General features: G+C 41.5%; 1 protein-coding gene across 1 annotated transcript; it reads left to right on the top strand.

Moving 5' to 3' along the window:
• Positions 1–5,254: 5,254 nt before the first annotated feature.
• Positions 5,255–20,135, top strand: LOC306697625 (neuronal calcium sensor 1). Its single transcript, XM_079161632.1, has 10 exons — positions 5,255–5,368; positions 5,997–6,117; positions 7,092–7,226; positions 10,279–10,303; positions 14,099–14,237; positions 16,885–16,963; positions 17,306–17,394; positions 17,471–17,548; positions 18,321–18,428; positions 18,898–20,135. The coding sequence occupies exons 3-9, from the start codon at positions 7,163–7,165 to the stop codon at positions 18,417–18,419; spliced, it is 573 nt and encodes a 190-aa protein (XP_079017758.1). The 5' UTR covers positions 5,255–5,368; positions 5,997–6,117; positions 7,092–7,162; the 3' UTR covers positions 18,420–18,428; positions 18,898–20,135.
• Positions 20,136–21,496: the final 1,361 nt, after the last annotated feature.

Below are 21,496 nucleotides of genomic sequence, written 5' to 3'. Positions count from 1 at the left end.
GTTTCCTCTCTTCCTGTGCGTCTACCTGCTCTGCTTTAACACCAGGACAATATGTGATCCTCCTCTATCAGCAGGACAGAGCCCAGCTCAGAGGGTATGAGTAACGCGTGTTTATGTAAACAGTAGGGACAAAGTTGAGAGGTGACATACGTCACTTGCTAGTTTTTTTTCCCCTTTGGGACCAAGAGGACAGATCTCATTGGTTGGGTTTTTCTTTTTTTGTACTATGACTAATGTGTATATTCTTGCATTTCGTAACTGAACAATGAAAAGTATTACAATCCGTCGGACGCTTTGGTGTTTAAAACATTTTGATGATAAGAGATAATCGGCGATGGCAGCTGCATGCTTTATTTAGTAACAAAAATCCACTTTTGGATACAAGCACTATTTATATTTAGTCCTTTCACAGCTGCAATCACTGCTGAATTAATCCCAATCATCATAAATAATGTTGTGTGCTGTTTCTTGTTTTAGCCATTAGAGGGCAGACACGATCCTGTGGTTGGACTGTATAAGAAACTGGGTGGAAACAGAAGCACATACACTCCTCCACAAGAGTGTAGATATCATCCCTTATGTCCATGGCAGACACACAACCTTGTCTAAAGCTCATTGCTTTATTTGGAAGGCATAGGATTCCTAGTGGAAACAATTAAACAAAAACAATAAAGCTTAAACTGACCAGCTTTATCCTTTGGGTCATGGTGAAAATAATGTCCCTGTATTCCTTAATCTGGGCCAGATGAAGGACTATTCCCTCTAGATTAAACAATTAGTAGAGATTTCATTTTAATAACTTGTTGACGGGGAAGTTATTTTAAATATATCATTATAATTTACTTCTTTATTTGCTTTTGATGATACAAATACTGTAAAAATGGGCCCTACAGCTTGAAAACATGTCCCCCCCCTGCTATGATTATGAATGCTCATAAATAACCAGAATATTTCCACCTTTCAGGAAAAACAAATTCCACTCTTGTTTCAACATACTACGAAAAGTGTTTGACCCTCATTCTGCTCCTCTCCATCCCCTTCCTTCCCGAGCAGGGATAGTTTATCTCCACAAAGCTAGGATTCAAGCCCCATCTGCCGTTAGTCTGCCAGATATCTGCCTGTTGTCAGTCTGAACCAACAGCTGGGTGTCACAGGCATTACACCAGCATCGCTGCTCCACTAAAACCTCAATGTCCTGCTGGATTTATCGAGCACAACAGACTGTGATAAGTGTTGTTGGATCCTCATTACCCATGTCTGTTCAGAGGAGGGTACGGATTGTATATTTATGGTCCTAAATTATATATATCTAGCCATATGGGGGATACTCAAGTGGGTGCAACAGATGACGCCTCGGGAAAGTGTTGTTTGGTTGTGGTTATTGAAGAAGGAGGAAGTTGCCCATGGAATAAAGTTCATTGTTGAAAACCTTTTGATCTCAGTTACTCTGTTAGATACGGCCCCATTTTTGACGTCATTTCCATTTTTAATATACTTACATTATTGTCAATCTATAATTTAAAATTCTTTAAAACCTTCCAATTGTATGCTACTTTTTATAGCCTTTTGGATAGACATCAGGCAAACTACATTTTTTATTGTGAAGCCTATTGTCTCAGTGTTTCATTTTGAGATGCATTTAAGTAGAGTGGCACATAAAAGGATTCTTGTTCATGTGCTGCCCTTCGTCGTCCCTCCATCTGTCACACTGTTGTAAATGATTCATGTGTGCAAAAACGATAAATGTTCACCTGCCTCTTTATGACAGCCCATCACTTAAACTTTCTTTGTTCAGATAATGTATGGAGGACAAGCATCCTGCTAGAATGGTTTGAAAGAAAAGTGTAGAACATTTTAATTTCAGTAGCTGGCACTGGCATAGCAATCTTGCTTTCTAAGCACAGAGTGACAGACTGCTTCTTCTTATCGTGCAAAATATCAATTGTCTTGGTTAAATCTAGCACGCCTTTCATGTGTGACTCATTGAAGCTGCATTTCTGTTAGGTATGTGACTATTTATAAAACTGCTAGAGTGATGGATCAGGTGTTGAATAGAAGTTGCAGCCATACTTAAAAATATCACCACCAAATGGTCAAAACATCCGTTTTTCAAATATATGGATGTTCCCCTCGTTATCTTGCTTTGTTTATGTATGAATGTCTCTGTCTTCAGGTTGTATAAGAAAACCAGTAAACTCAAGAATACGTCCTCCTGCTGATGGAGATTGTACTACCTTGGGTTTTTGCTGCTATGAAAACAAAATAGTGTGTTGATGGTATATTGTCAACCCTGAGGTGTTGACTTTCCAGCCTGTAATGCAATACCGGTGCTAAAACTCGGTGGTACAACAAAGTATACAGATATTTTCCAGGAAGTGGTTTCCTCCCAGTAGTCCCCCAGCTGTTTTAGCACATTTCAGCATTTCATGGTGATGCAAAGACGCTGCAGGGATGATGCCCCTGTGCTGATGCCCCTGTGCTGATTATGTTCTAATGATCACAGTGTGGGGTTTCTAATAAATGTACAAATATCTCCAAATAAATGAACTGAATTGTTGAATGGTAAAGTGCTTTTATAATGTGCATTTGAATGATGGGAGAGAAAAAAAATGGAAAATATGTTTTTGATGCTCTGCAGTGGAAATTCCAAATTTTCTAATGTATACAACTCTTGGATACAAAGCTAAAAAGACTGGGGATTAATGGCAACTTTGACATTTTGTAAATGTGGATCTTTTGGTGAATAGAAACTGTGAAATATGTTGCATTTATCAGTGATAAAGCTTTAAGCAAACACTTAGAAAACAGCACCTTGAAACACCCTCGGTAGTGACGTATAGTTAATTTGGTTGATAACGCAAATGTCCAAATTTGTGGAATTAAGACAGATATTGGACATCATGCTTAGTGGTAAACTGTGAAAATAAAGTGAGTAATCTAAGTTTAGCTCAGGTTACCCACTGTCTTTGACAACAACCCACAGACCTGGAGTTGAAGATAACTTATGTTCCTAAAAAGATTCACGACTTCTCTCAGGTCTACAGCATAAAACGATTAGAAACCTTCCATTAATTTACCTCATTTTGTTCTGGCCTCTTTCTCCTGTGCTCAGCCTTGTTCTCTCTAATCCTGTGAGACATACTGCAGTTGACTGTAATAAGGGACTGCAGGGAAGGGCACTGAATACCAAGATGGCTAAGACACACAGCCCACAGTACATTTTGATCCAGCCCTCCCATGACTGGGCAGACAGCTCCTACTGGGCTGTAGAATGATAGGGTAGCAGTTATTAGTGGACAAATGCTATTACTGAACATCTGTCGGCATGCAGCTGATGGGACCAGAATTTTAATATGCCGCACATGAAACGGTCTGATTGCAAAGTTTGGACTCGAGCACAAGTAACATGAGTAACAAGCGTGAGTAACCAATGAGACTCGAGGCAAAATGACTTGTCCTTGCGTTCTTCATGTAGCCTAATGAGCAATCAATACCTGTGGAGACTGCAGAACATTCATCTTTTGCTTTGAACCAATCTGAATTACTTTCCTTCTCCTTCAGCAGATGTAGTATCTGAAATCATTTTTCCTCATTCCCATGCTGCAATGTTTTTCAGCTGGCCTTGTGCTCTCCAAATCAGTAATTATAGCAGGCTATGTTTAGATAAACTCAACCTGAATATTACTGCTTTCTCAATTTGATATCCCACTCTCAAGCATTTTAGACTTCTCTTTCAGTCTGCAGACTTGCAAGATACCTGATAGATTTTTCGATTGGCAACCAAAATGATTTACAGCAAACCTCTGAAATAACTTGGATTGGATGCCTTTTGTAGCTTTTTAAGGTATGAGAAAATGACACTGATGATGCCATTGTGTGGAGATAATGATGTCATCAGGGTTTTCTAAATGAGACTTCAAGTTGTGGGTTGAGTTTGAAAGACCTGGGAATTTTACAAACTGGGGGTCTGCTTTAAATTGCATACTAACACGATATTTTGTACGCGAGAAATGACCAGATGTTATATTAGCAAGAATTTCTGAGTGTGAAATGTCAGCTTAGACATAATCAACTGCTCCAAATTGCATTGCGACTCCTCAAACTGTCCAATGATCTTTTTAAAACTATTAACTCTTGGATACATGTATTCAACACAAAAATATTGAATTGAGTGGAAGTGGTCATTTGAATTTACAATTGCAATAAACGATTGTCATTCAATAGTAGCTCGGACTGGTACAGTCGTGCTGATACTGTCATGTGATGTAGAGAAGACGTATTTCTTGAGTATACTTCAGTGTGAACAATCTGCTGGTAATGGCATACTTAATTGTTAATTTTCTAGGCAGTGTGGAATTTTGAACACAGTGAGGCTCTAACTGAATAGGATTGTGTTGCATTATGGGAATTGTAGTGTTTTTTTTGGAGATGGACCCCTTTATTTCCCTTTTAATAGCAGCTTCGAATAAAAAAAAAGAAAGAAAACATGTGAAGTCAACAATCAGTATACCTTATGCCCTATAAGGATAACCATTCATTGTTTTCAGAATTGTTTTTTACATTAATATGGCTGTCCTCAACCTTAGTCGAATAACACTCGATAAGTTGATTTCATTGACAGATCTGTAAAACTGAGTTTCTCCACCAAGAAACACACAGATGTACCACTTTGAATATTGTGTTTACCAGAGATGTGCGCCTAAGTTTCTTGGAAATGAGTCATCCAGATGGAAAAAGAAGCATCAAAAATGACCAATCAACTAAAGAAATCTTAGTCGACTAAGGCCAAAAGACCAATTAGTCGACTAGTCTTCAGAGAGGGGGCAGCCCTAGACATTAGGCCACATACCCTAATAATACAGGCCAATTTGTAAAAAAAAGTCTTAACATAATGATGAACAAAAAGAAGCTATTTATTAGTGAACCCCCGTCGAAAGACTATCCCAGAACTTACTTACTAAAGACATCAATGTTACACAGATCACACCAGCTATAACTAAAGTGCCATTTCTGCCTTTAAACTGTCTCAAAAACTGAAACCGAGACTGTGCGTCAAAAAAAAAGAAGTGAGTTTGGGTACATTAATCCTTCACTGCATTACGCGATGACACGTGTAACGGCTCTTAAAGCATACAAAGAGTCCCTGTATGACCGATGGTACAGCGACGTCAGTGTCTCTCCCGGCACTGAGCTGAGTTGGTCGGGGCCAGCAGCAACGTCACTCCTTGACGGCGGCATCAGAGCAGCACGGACGGGGCCATCCGCGCAGCAGCGAGTCGCTCCGGAACTCGGCGGAGGAAGACTGCGTTGGTCAACGGCTTTGGGAACTGCCTGGACGGGCTGAGACTTCCCCGCTATTATAGCTCAGGTAAACCGAAGTTTTATTCATGTCGAGGACAGTTTTATGTGTGTTTATTTTCGTTATAAGGAACAGCGTGGGTGCCAAAACGTTGCGAGTGCAACGACTAAGCAAGCTTCCGCGGCACGGTAGCTGTTTGTACTGTAGCCATACACTGTGTGTTGCTATGGCACTGCCAGGCAACGTCCCACCTGCTGCTGCGACTCTTGTTTCTTCACTCCTGTCAACCAAAACAAATGTGAAAACATGGAAACAGAGCGCTCCTTCATATGTGTTAATTCAGCCATTCATTTGCCTTGAATTCATGTGTGCGTGCGTATGTGTTTTCAGCCGTGCTGTTTCCTCCTAGCCAACTGTTTTGCACAAGACTTGCATGGAGTCGATCATTCCTAAGACTTAGGCTAGAGTCATTTACATTGTGCTTATTCACAGCAGTTGACTTTGATAACAGACATTACCAACACTCCACCCTGTGCCTCGTCTGTAGGATATATTCCGCTGCTTTGGCAAACAGTTTTTCCAGTCAAAGTCCTCATGTGTCTGTGGCTCCAGGTGACCACACAGTCCATTTCCACTGGAACACAGCAAATGCTTGTCATTCCCTTTGTGACTGCTGTCTGTCTGTTTACTTTCATAGTGTCTAAGTAACACCCAGGACCACAAGGCTTGAGCAAACACAAGATGGTGATTACCAGTGTGGCATCCCTCAGAAGGACATCACTGGCCATGGACACAGAGAACAGATGTTTGCAGTGAAGGTGCCTAGTTTCCTATTTCGTGGCTTAGACAGCTGCTGCGTGTGAGGCGTCGGTGCATGCCAGCGCTAGGCTGGTTGGTACAAAGAAATTCCATTATCCCTCATCTCCTGTCTGCTGTGACAGAGAGGAGGAAATCACCATGTCATGCTGTTGTGAGGCAAGGAGGGGGGGGGGGGGGAATTATGAGTCAGAATGGAGAAGAAAAGAAAACTGTCACTCTTCAAATCCGCCTTTAAGCTTGGTAGACAGCTCACACACTTATTTTAAGACCACGACCAGATCCATTCTCAGCTGGCATCTAGAACTGTAGAACTACGTGGAGACCTTGCTTCTATTTTGGCCTGTCCATCAATTATTGCTGAACCCTTTTTTTTACCTTTTCTTAAACTGTTATGTCTGTATACATTCCAGGGATTAGAGTTGACACAAAGAAAGTGCAGCGGGGTGCATCCAAGGCGAGCTCTGTTCATTGTATTTTAGTTAACACGCACCCTTATCTCAGCTGTCAAGAGGGAGGATTCTTTTCTACAGTAACTTACTCCGAGCAACAGAGATAGTGGTGGGAAAGGAGGGGTGGGAGGAGTGAGAAGAACAGAGGATGACTGTGAGGGAGTGAACGTGCTTAACTCAGCCACTGAGTGACTCTTGTTTCCAAGGACGAAGGTAGCAACGCATCCAAACGCCACTCTGCGCCCACGGACTGCTGTGGAGATATGAGGAGCACACATAGGCACTCAGCAGCGCTCATATAGACATAACAAACCTGCCGGCCCGTCTTCACAGGGCCCCTGGGGTCTGACTTGCCTGTCTGGAGTGCCGGGGCTGATGACTGAGCGGATCATGACAGCAGCTAGAGTGAACTACACAGAATGTTAGACTCGTTTAGCTTGAAAGGGACTTTCCTTCTCTTATTTCACCGGTGTCTTTGCACCTAAACTGGCCCACTTTTGTGTATGTTTTTGGCCGAGGAGCAGACCGGAGAGGAGGTAGTAACAGGTGCTGCGTGCCAAGGTGGACGTGGAGGTGTGGAGGAGAGCTGAAGATCATGGGTAAATCAAACAGCAAGCTTAAGCCAGAGGTGGTGGAGGAGTTGACAAGGAAAACCTACTGTGAGTACCTTCATGTCTTTTTCTCTTTGCTTGTCTTTGCTTGACATAAACTCTTTTTTTTTTTTTTTGCTGGCCTGTATGAGAATAAAAAACATTCTGGCCAAAGGTAAAAGACTGTATATTGTGTGAGGAATCCCGAAGATTAATAATCCTATTTTCCACCCTGTTCCATACAGGCTGTATAGTATAGAACGCTGCCTGCTGGGATGTAACGGGATTCTAAACCAGTTCCTCGTTGTCGAGAAAACAGAGCTACAACTAAATGTCAGCTGGGAATAAGCTCCATGTTTTATATCAATTTACATTGAAATGTTTTGTCTCGAATTGTGATTGGTTAAGGTCTGGCAGAAGTTGAAATCAGCATCTTTAAATCCTGCTGAAGGGATATATGAATATGGAGATGCTTAGTTTGTTATCGGGGCTGGGGGGAGTTTAACATGAGGATGTGGGTTTATACGCTGATCATGGATCCTCTATTATGTGAATACAGAGATGGATAGATATATAAACAGTCTCAAGTGAAATGGTGTGATCGGATCTGCAACATTGCAAGTACACGGATTTGTGTTGTTCTTGTCGACTTGTCAGGACATTGCAAATTAACAGCATTTGCTTTTCTCACCTTGCTAGCACTAATTTAGTTGACAATCTTTTGCTTAACAAAAGAAATATTTCCTTCCCCCACCGTTTTCAATCAAATTTCAGCAGAGATCACATTTATACTTACCACAATGATGTCTGCTCGTAAGACACTATATTTATCATTTGTCTGTTATTTCTGGCGTGCAGAATTATTATTATTATTTGAGCAGTACAGTGTGCAGGTGTGGGTGGGAGTTGACATCCATTGGCTGCCTAATGACAGTGTTATTTGTGTGGTGGGTCCCTCCACAGCAGAACCGTGGAAGACTGTTATGGCAGGAAATTGCTGTGGAGGAAGATTGGGCTTCGTGCTGGGCTGGGCTGCTTGCTACTGTCCTCTACTCTCTCTCTCTCTCTCCCTCTCTCCCCCTTTTGCCCTGTCTTCTTCGCTTTATCCCCTAATTGCCCTCTTTGAGCTGGGAATGGAATAGTATAATTAGTATTATCTGGTTAGCATCGCTGAGAGGGGCACCAAGCTTCTCTCACAGCATGATCATTCTCCCTTTCTCTGTTGTTGCCTGACTTGAGACTATCATTTCTGCTTCCCTTCATTCGCTTGCCTCTTTCTCTTTCTCTCCCATGAGAAGATTTGAAGATCTGCCATTGTAGTCTGCGCTTACCTACTCTTCTTGACAGATTGGGGACTACGTACATTTCTCTGTGCCGATGTGTCTTTTTCTTTCTTTCAGTGGAAGAAGAGTTTGGGTGTTTTTTTTTTCCCCAGCAAATGATGCCGTCTGTGTTGACAGGCAGCTAACAAGGCCAGGCCCCGAAAATAAGACCTGTTCAGTTCATAAGAAGTCTGCCTTCCGCTTTGTTGTAGGTTTAAAAATGCATCCTCTTCAGAAGAACATTTTTATGACTTTGTATTTCAGATAAAACCCTTACTGGCCAAAGACAACATTGAGCTGTACCAAGGCTCTGGCTTGCTGCTGTTTTTCCTGTTCTTAGTGAAAACTGTGAAAAATGGTTGCAGCCACACAAACCAGAAAGCTTTCTGTTCTGGCATCACACGGGAATGCCAGCAGTCCTACTAAAATGTCTGCAGGATGTTGGCTAGGTCCATGTAATGGCATGAGGATTTTGTAAGTTGTCAAAGCCGTGAAGAGGATCACAGTGAGCAGTGTTGCAGAGTGCACGCTGGATGTGTTCTTGCAGACCCTGCAGGATCAACCAGCAGAGTATGCCCCGCACTGTCCTGCAATGTTCGGATTGTATCATTGCCCGTCGCTTCCGACTTACTTATGTAATAAAATGTTTTATTAACTCGAAGCCATGAAAAATGGCCTCAATTTTTGACTACATTGACTTTTGTGGCCAATTTAATGGTAGCTCGGCTTGGTTGACAGTCATGAGATTGACCCTGACATTCATTGCCCAGGAAATGGTCACATGATTGGTTTTCTTGGTGAAATGATGAGCGGAACAAATTGAGGCCGAGATATATGCAGGCGAGGGCTACCTGACCTGGCCTTCTCATCGATAGCCTCTGTATGATTCTGCTCCAGCGCTGCAGGAGTCACATTATGGAATACACATGTAGATTTCATGGTAAAGAACATATTTGTCGTTAGTATACATTTTCATTTCCCGACCAGTCTTCTGCAATATCAAGATGTTTGATAATTCCACAGTTTAATTACCTAAAACGTTTTATTTGTAACAAGTGCATGACATGAAGCTCTCTTTGGTTCCTCTGGTTGTATACCTTTGCAGTAACCATGACTATGAGCTGCACAAGATTAAACATTACAGTAGAAGATATTATCGGTTAACTAACTAGCTGTTTACTGTACAAATGAGGCTATTGCTTTGCCCCAGGCTTAACAGAAGTGGTACAATAGTAGACAGCATCTTACCGTGGTATGAATTCAGAAAGTCTCTCTCTCAACCTGGTTCAACTAATGCTAGTGATTTTTAGCCCTTGTGTTCATTAGCTATCCCAGGTGCCGAGAGGCTGAAAATTGCTGTGGTTACTTGAGAAAAAGTACAGTCAAGGGAGAGCCATAAGGGATTGGTTGATTAGACACTGGCAGAGAATGGTGTTTGTGCGGGAATTATAACACATCCTGCCTCCTAAACTCTTCTCTATGGCTGACCTTCATTCCCTCAGTCTTGTTTTATCTTTTCGTGGCTCCCCGGAGGTTCACTTTTTTACTTGTCCTCTACTATCCTGGCCAGCAGATATTATTATTCGTCTCCTCTGATCGTATGCTATAGAGTCGATGAATTGAAAACATTGCAATTGCACGTTGACACTGTTGAGTGTGAATATGTGAGAGGATTGGGCCATAATGATTAACGATGCAACTACTTGGCTCCTCTAACGGCATGCTACTTTTTTTTTTTTTTTTATAGGACAGCCAAAGTTTTCCTTTTAAGCTAATGTCACTCTTTTTTTCTCTTACAGTTACAGAGAAAGAGGTGCAGCAGTGGTAAGTGTGTGCATTCATTTTTAATTAGATGTGTTTTCCATTCGTGATGTGAAGCTAGTCATATATTAGCTATTGTGTTTTTACTGGCAAACTTCACAGGAATGAGAGGTGGGGGTCTTTTCTTGTCTAAAAACTTGCAAAAGCCACGTTGATACACTTGGTTCCTTGAGTCCATGGATATTGTATTAACATTTAGTTTCACGGTTGATTTAAAGCCATCTCTCTCCCTCTACCCTGAAGACAGATGCGTTCTGAAAATAGAGTGACTTGGAAGCATTACTGAGACTGAATGACTTTGAAGGCTGATAACACTGATGCAAACATAGCCATGATGCATTCCTCAACCTCTCTTCATCTAAATGCGAAAAGGATGTCTGATAACAAAAGAATGGCCGGATGCATAAGGTTGTTTCACTTTCAGGCACTTAATCACTACATGGCCACAGCGCCTCCATAAGGTTGCCGATTAGTAATCCTCCCTGTCGGATTCTGTACCTATTATTCAGTGTGACCTGCACCGGCATCATCTTGCAGAGGTCTCACCTTTTGTCTGATCCCAGCCTGAACTCCCAGCGCTCTAACACGTACTTACATACATCAAAATGAAATGTATCCATGAAACCGAGACGCCTCAGACCATGATAAGTTGCAGAACTGAGGTGAGAGGGATCATTACTGCTAAGATGTGAATTTCTGAATGTCTTTCTGAAGGCACAATTTTACAGTCGCTGGCACACTGACAAGAGACAATGCATCTTCATTTACAGAGACGATTCAAGCATGAGCGTAGTCATCGCCTTTGTTTGCCGCATGCGGTTTCTTTGGGAATTAAAAGCAAAGAACAGTGTATATCACAGGAGAGAGCGCTGCAATAAAGCGATCACTCTTCCATGTTCACACTTCAGTTCTCCTGCTTTGGTTTTGCATTTCATGGCCTAATTATGCACGCATGAAAAGAGCTCTGTCTCCGGCGCTAGTCGCTGTCTTTATCCCCTGTTAGGGTGTTTACGTGGGGAAGGAGCCACATTCGCAGCCATTCAGCAGCAGCAGTATAGCTGCAGCGTTAGATATCCCTGAGCATCGGCAGGTCAAGAGCCTCCTAGGTGGCCTGTCTCTGGAGCTGAATGAGTGCACTGGGGCGGAATACCCCCCCCACCTCCCTTAAACCTCCACCCCTCCGGCTGTGCAGCCAGCTAACTCACCATCACTCACGCTGTCTTTCACAGCAAAGTTTGCATGAGTCCTCACTTGAAGATCAGCAGCAATCAACACGGCTGAGTGTGAGGGATGAAAGGGAATTTTACCAGGGGAAATGCCAGATGGCGTGTAATTAGAGCACAGACATAGAAGAATTAGCGGGGTTAGATAAATGCCCGTGTTGTGCATTAAATTTGTCCCCTTTTCTAATTCTCCTCAAAGGAAACATCATTAGTATGCTCGAGGCTCACCTGAAATCAATAACAAAATGCCATAGCTCAGTGATGTCCCTGCCAGAAAAGGCAGTAGCAAGAGAGACATCCTGCGCAACTCTTTAGCAAACCACCATGGCAGATGCCAATGAGTAGGTTGCCAGTGCCAGTAATACATACTTCATGCTAATCTTCATGCTCGCCCCCTACTGTGGTCTGATGCACGATGTCACGTCTGCTATGTTCCTGCAAGTACAGTGTGTAGTTGAACTATTGCACTACTTAGAGTTCAGTGTGTATGTGTCTTAGCACCAGTGTCACCAAGTCAGGTTTCTTGAACATGGTGTGTTCTTGGCAAATGAAGGTGATTCTGATTATGACTCTGACGAATAGCTGACACTGGGCAAACATGTTTACACGAGGGCAGTAGCTTTGTGCTGTAGATGTGTCTCCTGCTTATGTAACTCCACTGGTAGTATGTTAATGTGGTAGTCAGCCTGACATGTTTATCACTGTATGCTTAATAAACCACATTCATTCAACCATCGACTGGCTGATGAGGGAAAATAAGTATCTGAGTCAAAACTCAGTGTGCATATTGAAGAATTTGACTGGAGCCCTAGCCCTATATTGAGATTTGGGGTCGGTGAGTCTAGTTGCATTGTGGGTAATGTATGTGCCAGGTTTTGAGAAGCAAGAAGAATGTGTGGAATGAAAAAAGACAGTTTTTTCTGCATCACTTTTGGTACTTTTTTTAGAAGTCTCCATCGTGAGTCTGACAGTTATAGAAGTGCAATGCGAAAATGATGAGCTCTCTTTCATAATTTTTAAGTCCTTAAGGGGGTCTTAAATTAGACTAATATTCAGGCACTCTCAGGCAAGGAAAAAAGTCCTATAACAGAGGAACATTAAGTGATCTAGTATTGAACCATAATGTTCTGTGACCCTGAGATTAAAAAGCGGTCATAATCAAAGCAGCAGAGGCCAAGATTTCCTTTTTTGTCTTTTTAACCTGAACATTTACCATTCTGCAACTCAAGAGTGTCGGCCATAGACCTAAATGCCCACTCCCAGTGTCACTCCTCATGACAAGTAAAAACAATGTGCTGATATTTGACCCACCTGAAAGTATTGAATAAGACAAAGCCTGTCCTCGTAAACCTAAAAGTTAGCAGATGGAAGTAATGAATTTGGATCAGTATTCCCCCATTTGATGACCGCTTGTTTATTCACTGTGAAATACTATATAGTTTTTTCAGTAAACAATCCAAACTCTATATCTGTGCTATACAGTATGTTACATTACCCTTTTATGTTGGTTGCTGGATATAATATTCCATCGTCGCAGATTAAAATGACTGAAGAATTCAGGTGAAATGGGTCTGCGTTGGATTATTATACGCATTGTGTGCTCTGCACTTTGAATACCAATTAGATTGTATGATGCATTGTAGTGGGTAAGGCTTTAATTTGACTGCATATCTTCAGGTAATTCAAATGTGACAATCAGATGGTTTTGCTTTCTTCTTGCTGAACTTTTTCTCAGCTTCTCCTCCAAGCGTCTCTCCATCTCTTTTAACTATTTGGAGCTGGCTTCATTATCTCGAAGGCAGATTAAAAGTAAAGAGTTTTAAGAGGAGTGAGGAGCCAGAGAGTGAGTGGAAAAGATCTGTCCTGGCCTTCATCCCCCATCAGAGCACTCTGTCTCTCTTTCTCTCTGGCCGTAATTACAGCCCATCCTTATTCTGAATCAGAGACGAACATGCAGGGCTCCCTTGTGTGAATGTGCGTAATTTTTGCTGTTGATCAAGAGAAAGAGCTTTTTGCAATTCTTTTTATAACTAGAGTGTTATTATTTCTCTGCTATTTCCTCCTACTTTTCATCTAGCATTTATTTTTAGAAAGGCTTCCTAGTTCACTTCCTAGCTCCCTGACCTGTTACAGTCTAGATAGACTTTGTGGCTGCTGTGTTCCTTTTATGAAGACATACAAGGAAACTGCCTGCGTCTGAGTGACTGCGCTTGAAATTGCTTATGAGATGCGTCTATATATAGGCTAATAGAGATATTAAGTCACTCTCTAGATGTGTCATTTCTAGGGGCAAGAGGAAGCTCACAGACTTATCCATCAGCCTAGCATATTATCAAAAGAGACCAGAGAGTAATTTGATTAGAGTTAACCACTCTTGGCTTGCTATTAGATTAGGGCGATCATTTTATCTGTGAATGAGGCAAATAGCTTTGCCCTTTACCTTTTTGATCTTGCATGCTGTAGAGGTGACTTCAGTCTGTCATTGTTTTCCAGTCTTGTCTTGATTATGTATTGTCATCCCATCATTAATGCTATTTTAACAATTTAAATACTCTATCTGTGCTTTATTTTTCAGGTACAAAGGCTTCATTAAAGATTGTCCCAGTGGGCAGCTGGATGCTGTGGGCTTTCAGAAGATATACAAGCAGTTCTTTCCATTTGGAGATCCCACAAAGTTTGCCTCCTTTGTCTTCAATGTCTTTGATGAAAATAAGGTTTGTAAACAATTTCATATGTTTAATTATCCTATGACAAGGCAGAACAAATATAATAATAATAATAATAATAATACAATATAATTAAAAAAAAATAATAATAAAAAAAGTCAATTGACTCTACTTTGTAAAATGACAAATAAATAGTTTGACAGTGGCTTTTTGTCTGGCGTTGCTGCTAGATCAGGAATATGATGTTAAAAGCGACCGAGGATGGAGCTAATCTATTTCTCTCAGCCAGAGGTTTCACAGAATAACAGAGCAACGTGGTATAGGGATCCTATTCATGTTTCTGCTTTTATTATTCCATAGCCCTTTTTGCTTTTTTGAGAGACAGAAATTGCCTACTATCAGGTTCGTATACAGAAAATGATTTATTCAATCTCTTTTGAATGAAAGCTGTTTCAGACACCTACATTGTATTGAAATTCTTCGCCGAAGTGTTACAGTAAACGGACATGTTGGACATTCCATGTTTACTAAACTGTGTTTAATGGAATGGTCAAATTTACAGAAGGATTACGCGGCTTTTGTGGCCGCTAAACCTCCACATGTAAGACAGGAAGAAGCTGTGTAATTTTTAAAAGAAACCACAAAGGGTGAAATGTAACTGTGCTACTAAGCAAATAGTGTCTCAGTCCTCCTTTGCTATATACACCTATTTTAAATTCGGTAAAATGCATATTTAGCACCGAATTGGCCCCTTTCTATGCAAATTAGCCCCAAAAGCCTCCAATTCACAAAGACCAGTGCTAATGTTAGCCACACACAGTTACAGGGAAATTAGTAACATTTTTAAAGAGTTGGTGGTAACTGAAGGACTGACAAACTGGGAAAATAAAAACTTTTTGACCATGTTTGCGCTGTAATATTATTGCCGCAATAAAAAATGTCTGACCTTGAGATGGGGGTACATATTGTGATGGTGCCATCAGCGGCCGCCGTCCATTTTTTGTGAATTTGCCTGTCAGTGTGTAGCTAAATGATTGCCATGTTTTTGTGCTTTGTATTTTTTCCTAACTGTAATGTTGGTAGACAGAACCCTATTATATTTCTCAAGTGTTGAAGGATTTTTACATCAAAACACAATAGATCTTTTGAAATAATTCTCTGCTCACAAATTGTCAGTCGGTATTTCAGCAGCGCAAATGATTCAGTCCCATTAAAAAAGATGAGTCATTACATTAATAGTAACACATAATTGTAACTCTTAGTTTTGTGCCAGAAAATCAATTTCTAAGAGTGTTTGCCATTTCATTTTTCAAAAGGTGTACATGCATGTTTTTTCTTTTTTAATGAAACTCCTGTCTCTGTTATGTGGGCGCATCTTCTCAGGATTTGAAGATATGATGAGAAAGCATGTTTGAATGAAGCCTGTTAAAACTGTTAAAAGCAACATTTGTATGGAGTAATCCCCCCCCCCCCCTCCCATTGCAGCTGTACCAGATTATTCAAATTGTGTTTAAGGAAGACAAACTATGGATGAACATCTCCTGGGATGGTGGTGAGCCCCTGTAGGTTTAATGACTCAGTTAAGAGGCTTTGTGTCAGGAAGATCAGACGACCCCTCCATCTGATGTTTATCTGTAACCTTCATTAGCGTTAGGCCCCCCATAGTTAGAGAATGCATTGATCTTGACAGTATTTATGACTTGTATAATCAGCAATGCATGACTTCAGCATTGTCTGGCTGGTCAGATGTCTTGTAAAGATACATTTGGCTGACCCCAGGGCCATGAAGAGCGCTCGTCTGTCTTCTGTAAGTAGAGCTGTGGCTGAACGTTACAGGTAAGCAGCTGCTGTAGCAGAATGTCGGAAAAACCTTTTTAATGCAACACAACCCTTTAGTATCTGAAGACTGTATGAACTGACCAAAGCCTGAAGGCTCCACTACCAGGGCGTCGCTTTATAAACATTTCTTGTTGTCCAGAAGCTGTTGTTTTCACTGTGTCAATGGCACGTCTTTCATGCAGAGCCTCTTGAGCATTTAATTTGAGTACGTCTCATGCGGTTGATAAAAGCTGGAGGTCACAACTTGGTGAGTCAGTCTGAATTGGCAGCATTTGAGCCACTTTGAGCCTCTCTTTATCCATGTTAGCACACATTTCTCTCTGCTGAGTGTGGCCTCACAGAGGAACGCTGAAGGCCACAATTTTGGGAGGGTAATTGGAAATTTCGAGCTTCTGTGGTTATATGCAGAGCATGAGATTCCAACGAAGCTAAGAGGAAATAAGTCTCAGAGTATTTTCTACCTTGTCAGACAGAATTATCTGCCATGCCCATTTGTGATGTAGAATCGTTGAGAAAATGTGAAACATTAGTTGTTTGTGGTTGTTTGTGTGCTGTAACTTTTGGACGATGAGCCAGTCGCATCCATCTTACTAATGACCAGAGGTGACATGTTTCTGCCTCAGGAGAGAGCCAGGTGTAGGGCTAAAATAGCAGCTGATGTGGAGCAAACGTCTGGCCCCGTTTTCAGAAGAATACAGCAAGGACTTCATGAAAGAACAGCAAGGAAATCATGAAAGAACTACAGCAAGTGTGAAGCAAGATCCTCATCTTGTCTCTGGGCCATTTTCTCTCTCTCTCTTTCTCTCTCCCTCCCCCCCTCTCTCTTTCCACCCTCCCTCCTTTTTTCTCACTGTAGGATGGACGCATCGAGTTCTCTGAGTTCATCCAGGCCTTGTCAGTGACTTCCCGTGGGACTCTTGATGAAAAGTTGAGATGTAAGAAGAAGCACTCTGTTTTTTACATTTAATTGACAGGATTTCTTAAACAACAGCAAATAGTAGATTATTAGTAATATACAGTAGGCATGAAACCTGGGGGTCAATATGTTGCCAACCTTTTTTCTGAGAGAAAACTTGCAACTTTAGCTGTAACCATACGTTTTAAACCTGAAACAAATTGACTAATCTTCACTCAGTTTTCACCACTTCCGAAGTCATGTTGAACATGTGTGCTTTGTAATCCATGAAAAATATATAATTTAATAAAGTCACAGTAGCTTCCTGATCACAGTATGTGCTCAACTACCAACATGTATTTTAACATCTTTCTCTATACAGGGGCTTTTAAACTCTATGACCTTGATAATGATGGCTACATCACCCGAGATGAGATGTTGAACATCGTAGATGCCATATATCAGATGGTGGTAAGTTTTACCAGACATCAGACATATGAATCAAAAATGTTTGAATGGTACAAAGTGTAATGATTTGATATTGTAGGGGAACACCGTGGAGCTGCCAGAAGAAGAAAACACACCAGAAAAGCGAGTGGACCGCATCTTTGCAATGATGGACAAGGTTAGTATTTTATTATTTTTAAGGCTTTTATAAGAGCAGCAGGAGAACGACAGGAAGTGGGGGGAGAGAGGTGAGATGACGTGCAGTATAGTGTCATAATTTAAACTGGGCCGTTGTCAAGGCCTCAGCCTAAATTGGGCGCCCTCTACCAGGTGAGCTAGAGGTCACCCTAACATTAGTATTTTATTATCAAAATAATATCAAAAGACTGATGTGATAATGCCCAAGTTTCTGTACCATTTGATGTTACTATAGTATAACATCAAAGTTTGACTGACACTGAAACAAAGTGCAGCAATGATTATTAGTTTACCTTTAAGAGGACTGAGTCTGCCTTTGTTGCCACCCTCAGGGCTTTGAAATGGACACTGTTAAGTTTAGAGCTGCGACCATGACAGCGTCACTAACACCGCCCGCAGTCTATAAACATCATATATAGTCTCCTCCACCACTAGCCCTCGGTGCTAATGCCTTTTCCCGCAGCTCCAAGAATCTACTCAGCTTTAGTGAAAGATGAGATGCAGCCTGCATGGGTGTGTTTGTCAGCTCACCACTGCCAAGATCAGACCGTTGGTCTAGCTGTGCAGCACAGCAGCACTTAGTGATTTGTATTGGCAGAGAGTGGCTGCCATCCAAGTGCACTGAAACAAAGATCGGTATAGAACAGGAGTAACATGATTTAGCTTTAGAGCCTGTTTTGCCCCCTGCTGGTAACTCCGTATTAAAGCATTGAGGGGCTTCAGTTTCATCTTGTCTCATGTTCCTCTTCCAGAATGCAGATGGGAAGCTGACTCTGCAGGAGTTTCAGGAAGGTTCAAAGGCAGACCCTTCTATTGTTCAGGCATTGTCTCTCTATGATGGACTTGTATAGGAATGTAAGGTGAGTGGGTATTAATGAGCTAGTACATGCATGCTTGGGCGATTTTCAATCCCAGGTCATGCTCAAGATAATACTGTCTAATTCTTTGTTCATCAGAGGAAAGAATAAAAAAGGAAAATTCAGTCTGTGGGCTGTAACCAAAGTGAAGAAACCACTTTCTGCTAACAGTTTGTTTCGATGAATTATTCAAATGGCCCACTTGTTTGCTGGCAATCAAATAGTCTTGGAGTGCTGAGTGAAGAGCGAAAAAGCTCTCTCTGCTCTCACTGCTTAATGTAATGCACCGGCCACTGCCAATTGTTGCTGACATCCTGCTCAGCGTTTTGTCAACTGCGAAGTGAGCTCGCAAAGACATATTTTAGTAATGCAGTGGCTCTGTTAGGGGATTTATCTTGCATGAGCACACCCACATGCCATGACACCACTTACTGTCATCTATTCAATGGTGATCATTCTTATGACTTCTCAGATGGATCCATCTCTGCATCCACACGCCAATCCAACCCCATCACACCTGCCAGGGGAGGAAGCCACATTTAACTCGCTTCACCCAGATGTGGACTGCAAACTTTTTTGTTGCCCGGCCGTACGGCATTCGTGTCAAGTAGCTGTTAATCTACATTTCCCGTTCGGATTATAAACAAATATATCCTCTAATGTGACGAAGAAGTCACGAAGAAACATGTCAGCAAAGCCCTCATTTATCCGTGCTTCACTTGGCACCGCGTTACACCCTTGAGTGTTGTGGACTGTGTCCGAGCATTTCTGCAAACGCAGTGTTGTGGTTTCCCCATGGACAGTCAAAGGAACTGAATTCCCCCTGAGATGTTAGTGTGTGCGTCTTGTTCACATATTGTAAACCAGGGATGCACATAAACCGCTCAGAGGAACTGTGCTGCTGCTTCACCACCAGATGCAGAGACTCTAAACCCGGGAGAATCTGCAAAAATGTGTGACTTGGTGATAATGTGAACTCTAACTTCAAGTTACAAAACAGTATAGTGTACATTGTATAATGTAAATAGAATGGTAATTTATTTTCTGCTTTGCTGCGTTTATGGGACTTTCCTCATAAGAACGGAATGAAGTTTTATTTTTTAATCAAAAGTGTTCAAATGTATTGCACTGTATTTTTCCTTATTGTGGGATTGTTTTTTTTCTCACATGCTGAGGTTTCCTTTTCCTGAGAGAACCGGTTTTTATTTGAAGAAGAGTGTTGAAGGAGCCGGGAGTCTTCTATGGATCACTTTACTATGTTTGCACTCTCTGCATCCTATTGTGTTTTCACTTCCCCGTTAGCACTAGCGTCTAGTGTCTGCAGTGTTGCAAAGCCGCATCCTGAACGACATGACCAAGCAACACAACGAATTCTCACAGCTTGCATCTGAACCGAGGCTCATTATTTCTTTTGAGAGCATCGAACTCCACCCTCAGTCAGCACACACAAAGCCCTGGTCATTGAGAGGCACAAACAGACATCAATTCTGGTTGTAAAGCTTTTTTGCGAGCTCTGTGGTTGCAATTGTTCACTTTTTTTTTTTTGTCCTGAGTGAGGCCAAAGCATGTGATGCCATTTTTTTTTTTTCCAGTCTTGAATTGTTTTAGTTTCAGCATTAAGATGTTTTATCAGCGTCACTGATTTTATGCCTTATGCAAATGATAATTTACTGAATGATAAATGTAATTTACCTGTTGATTAACAGTATAAGAGCACAGAATAAAATGCATTTAATGGGCAAGCTTTTCTATTACTGCATTATTGGTCTTTGTATTTGAAACTGATTAAAAAAGACTAATGTGGTTTATATATCACTTCTCAAGACAACAATCACACACCTGGTTGCATAGTATTCATAAGAGATGATCCCTCCAGGATTGCACAGAGTTGCTTCACTAATATAGAGTACTGTCTTGTTGAGTGTGTGTGTCATACTTTAAAACACAGCTTAAACTCGCTCTTTGATGAAAGTCTGCACTTTTTGTTGTGTAACGAAGTGCATAAAACGGTGATGTATTGACATTGATTGGTGGGTTAATGAGGCTCAGTGGCTTTTGTGTAGAAGCCTCTGGGTCAGTCTGCTCACTGGGCCTGCTCAGACCTGCTTTCTGTTTTCTACTCAAGGACGGATTCAAGTGATATCAAGAGGAGGAGGTCAGGAGGGTCCAGAGCTTTGATCCGAGGCTGCTCTGTCTCTTGGGTACATCTTTGATTCACTTTGTATTTGATGGAAGTAATATCTATAATATCTGTTTACTTATTGCAGCAAATGGAGAAGTTTTGAAGTTAACAGCCGTCTTCTAGTCTCAAATACTCTGGGCCCCTGCCACTTAAACTTTGTAAAACAATGAATTATTTACGTTAATACAATCTAGACTGGATTACTCTGTGCGGTCTGATCTCATATGCCAGAGCTAGACATCGAGTGAATACTAATGAATAATCAATAACCCATTTAAATCCAGATTAGCAACACCGTAAAAAGTGTGACACCTTAAGCTTTTCCACCCATTCATATGCCAAGGGGAGATTTTTCAGGGTGGACTATGTATAAAATTAGATTGGTGTCAGCTGAATATAAACGATGGCTATTTATAAAAACGAGGCTGTTACTGAGACAATGTTCTCGGCGTGTCCAAAATACATGCTCCAGACTACGCTGGTAATGTGCGCAAAGCTGTTAAAAACCGCGTCTCTCGGGGCCCACATCGATTACGGAGAAAATTGAATTGAAGGGGGAGCCCTGGATAGGGTTAAAGTCTGGAAGTCACCGTGGGGTTGAGGTAGACTCACACAAGCACGCGGTCTCACAAAAAAAATCAGGTTGAGTCTCGGGAACCTTTTAATACCCATCTCCGCCCCCGTTTGAAGCGTCAGAGCACCATCTCTTCAGGGGCACTCCAACACAGAGCCAGTCCACACGCTCCTTCAAACTTTACGCACGGATGTACTCCTGTGGAAGCATTTTACTCTGGATTTTCAAGTGTTTCAGCTGAGCTGTGTTGTTCCACATATCTTTTCTACCGATTGGAAGCAGTCCCATACATAGAATAGCTTTGAAGTCTAAACT

This window comes from Pholis gunnellus (genome assembly GCF_910591455.1).
Source record: "Pholis gunnellus genome assembly, chromosome: 6".
NCBI lineage: Eukaryota > Metazoa > Chordata > Actinopteri > Perciformes > Pholidae > Pholis > Pholis gunnellus.
Note: the sequence above shows the minus strand (reverse complement) of the source record. Positions and strands in the feature narration are given on the sequence as shown.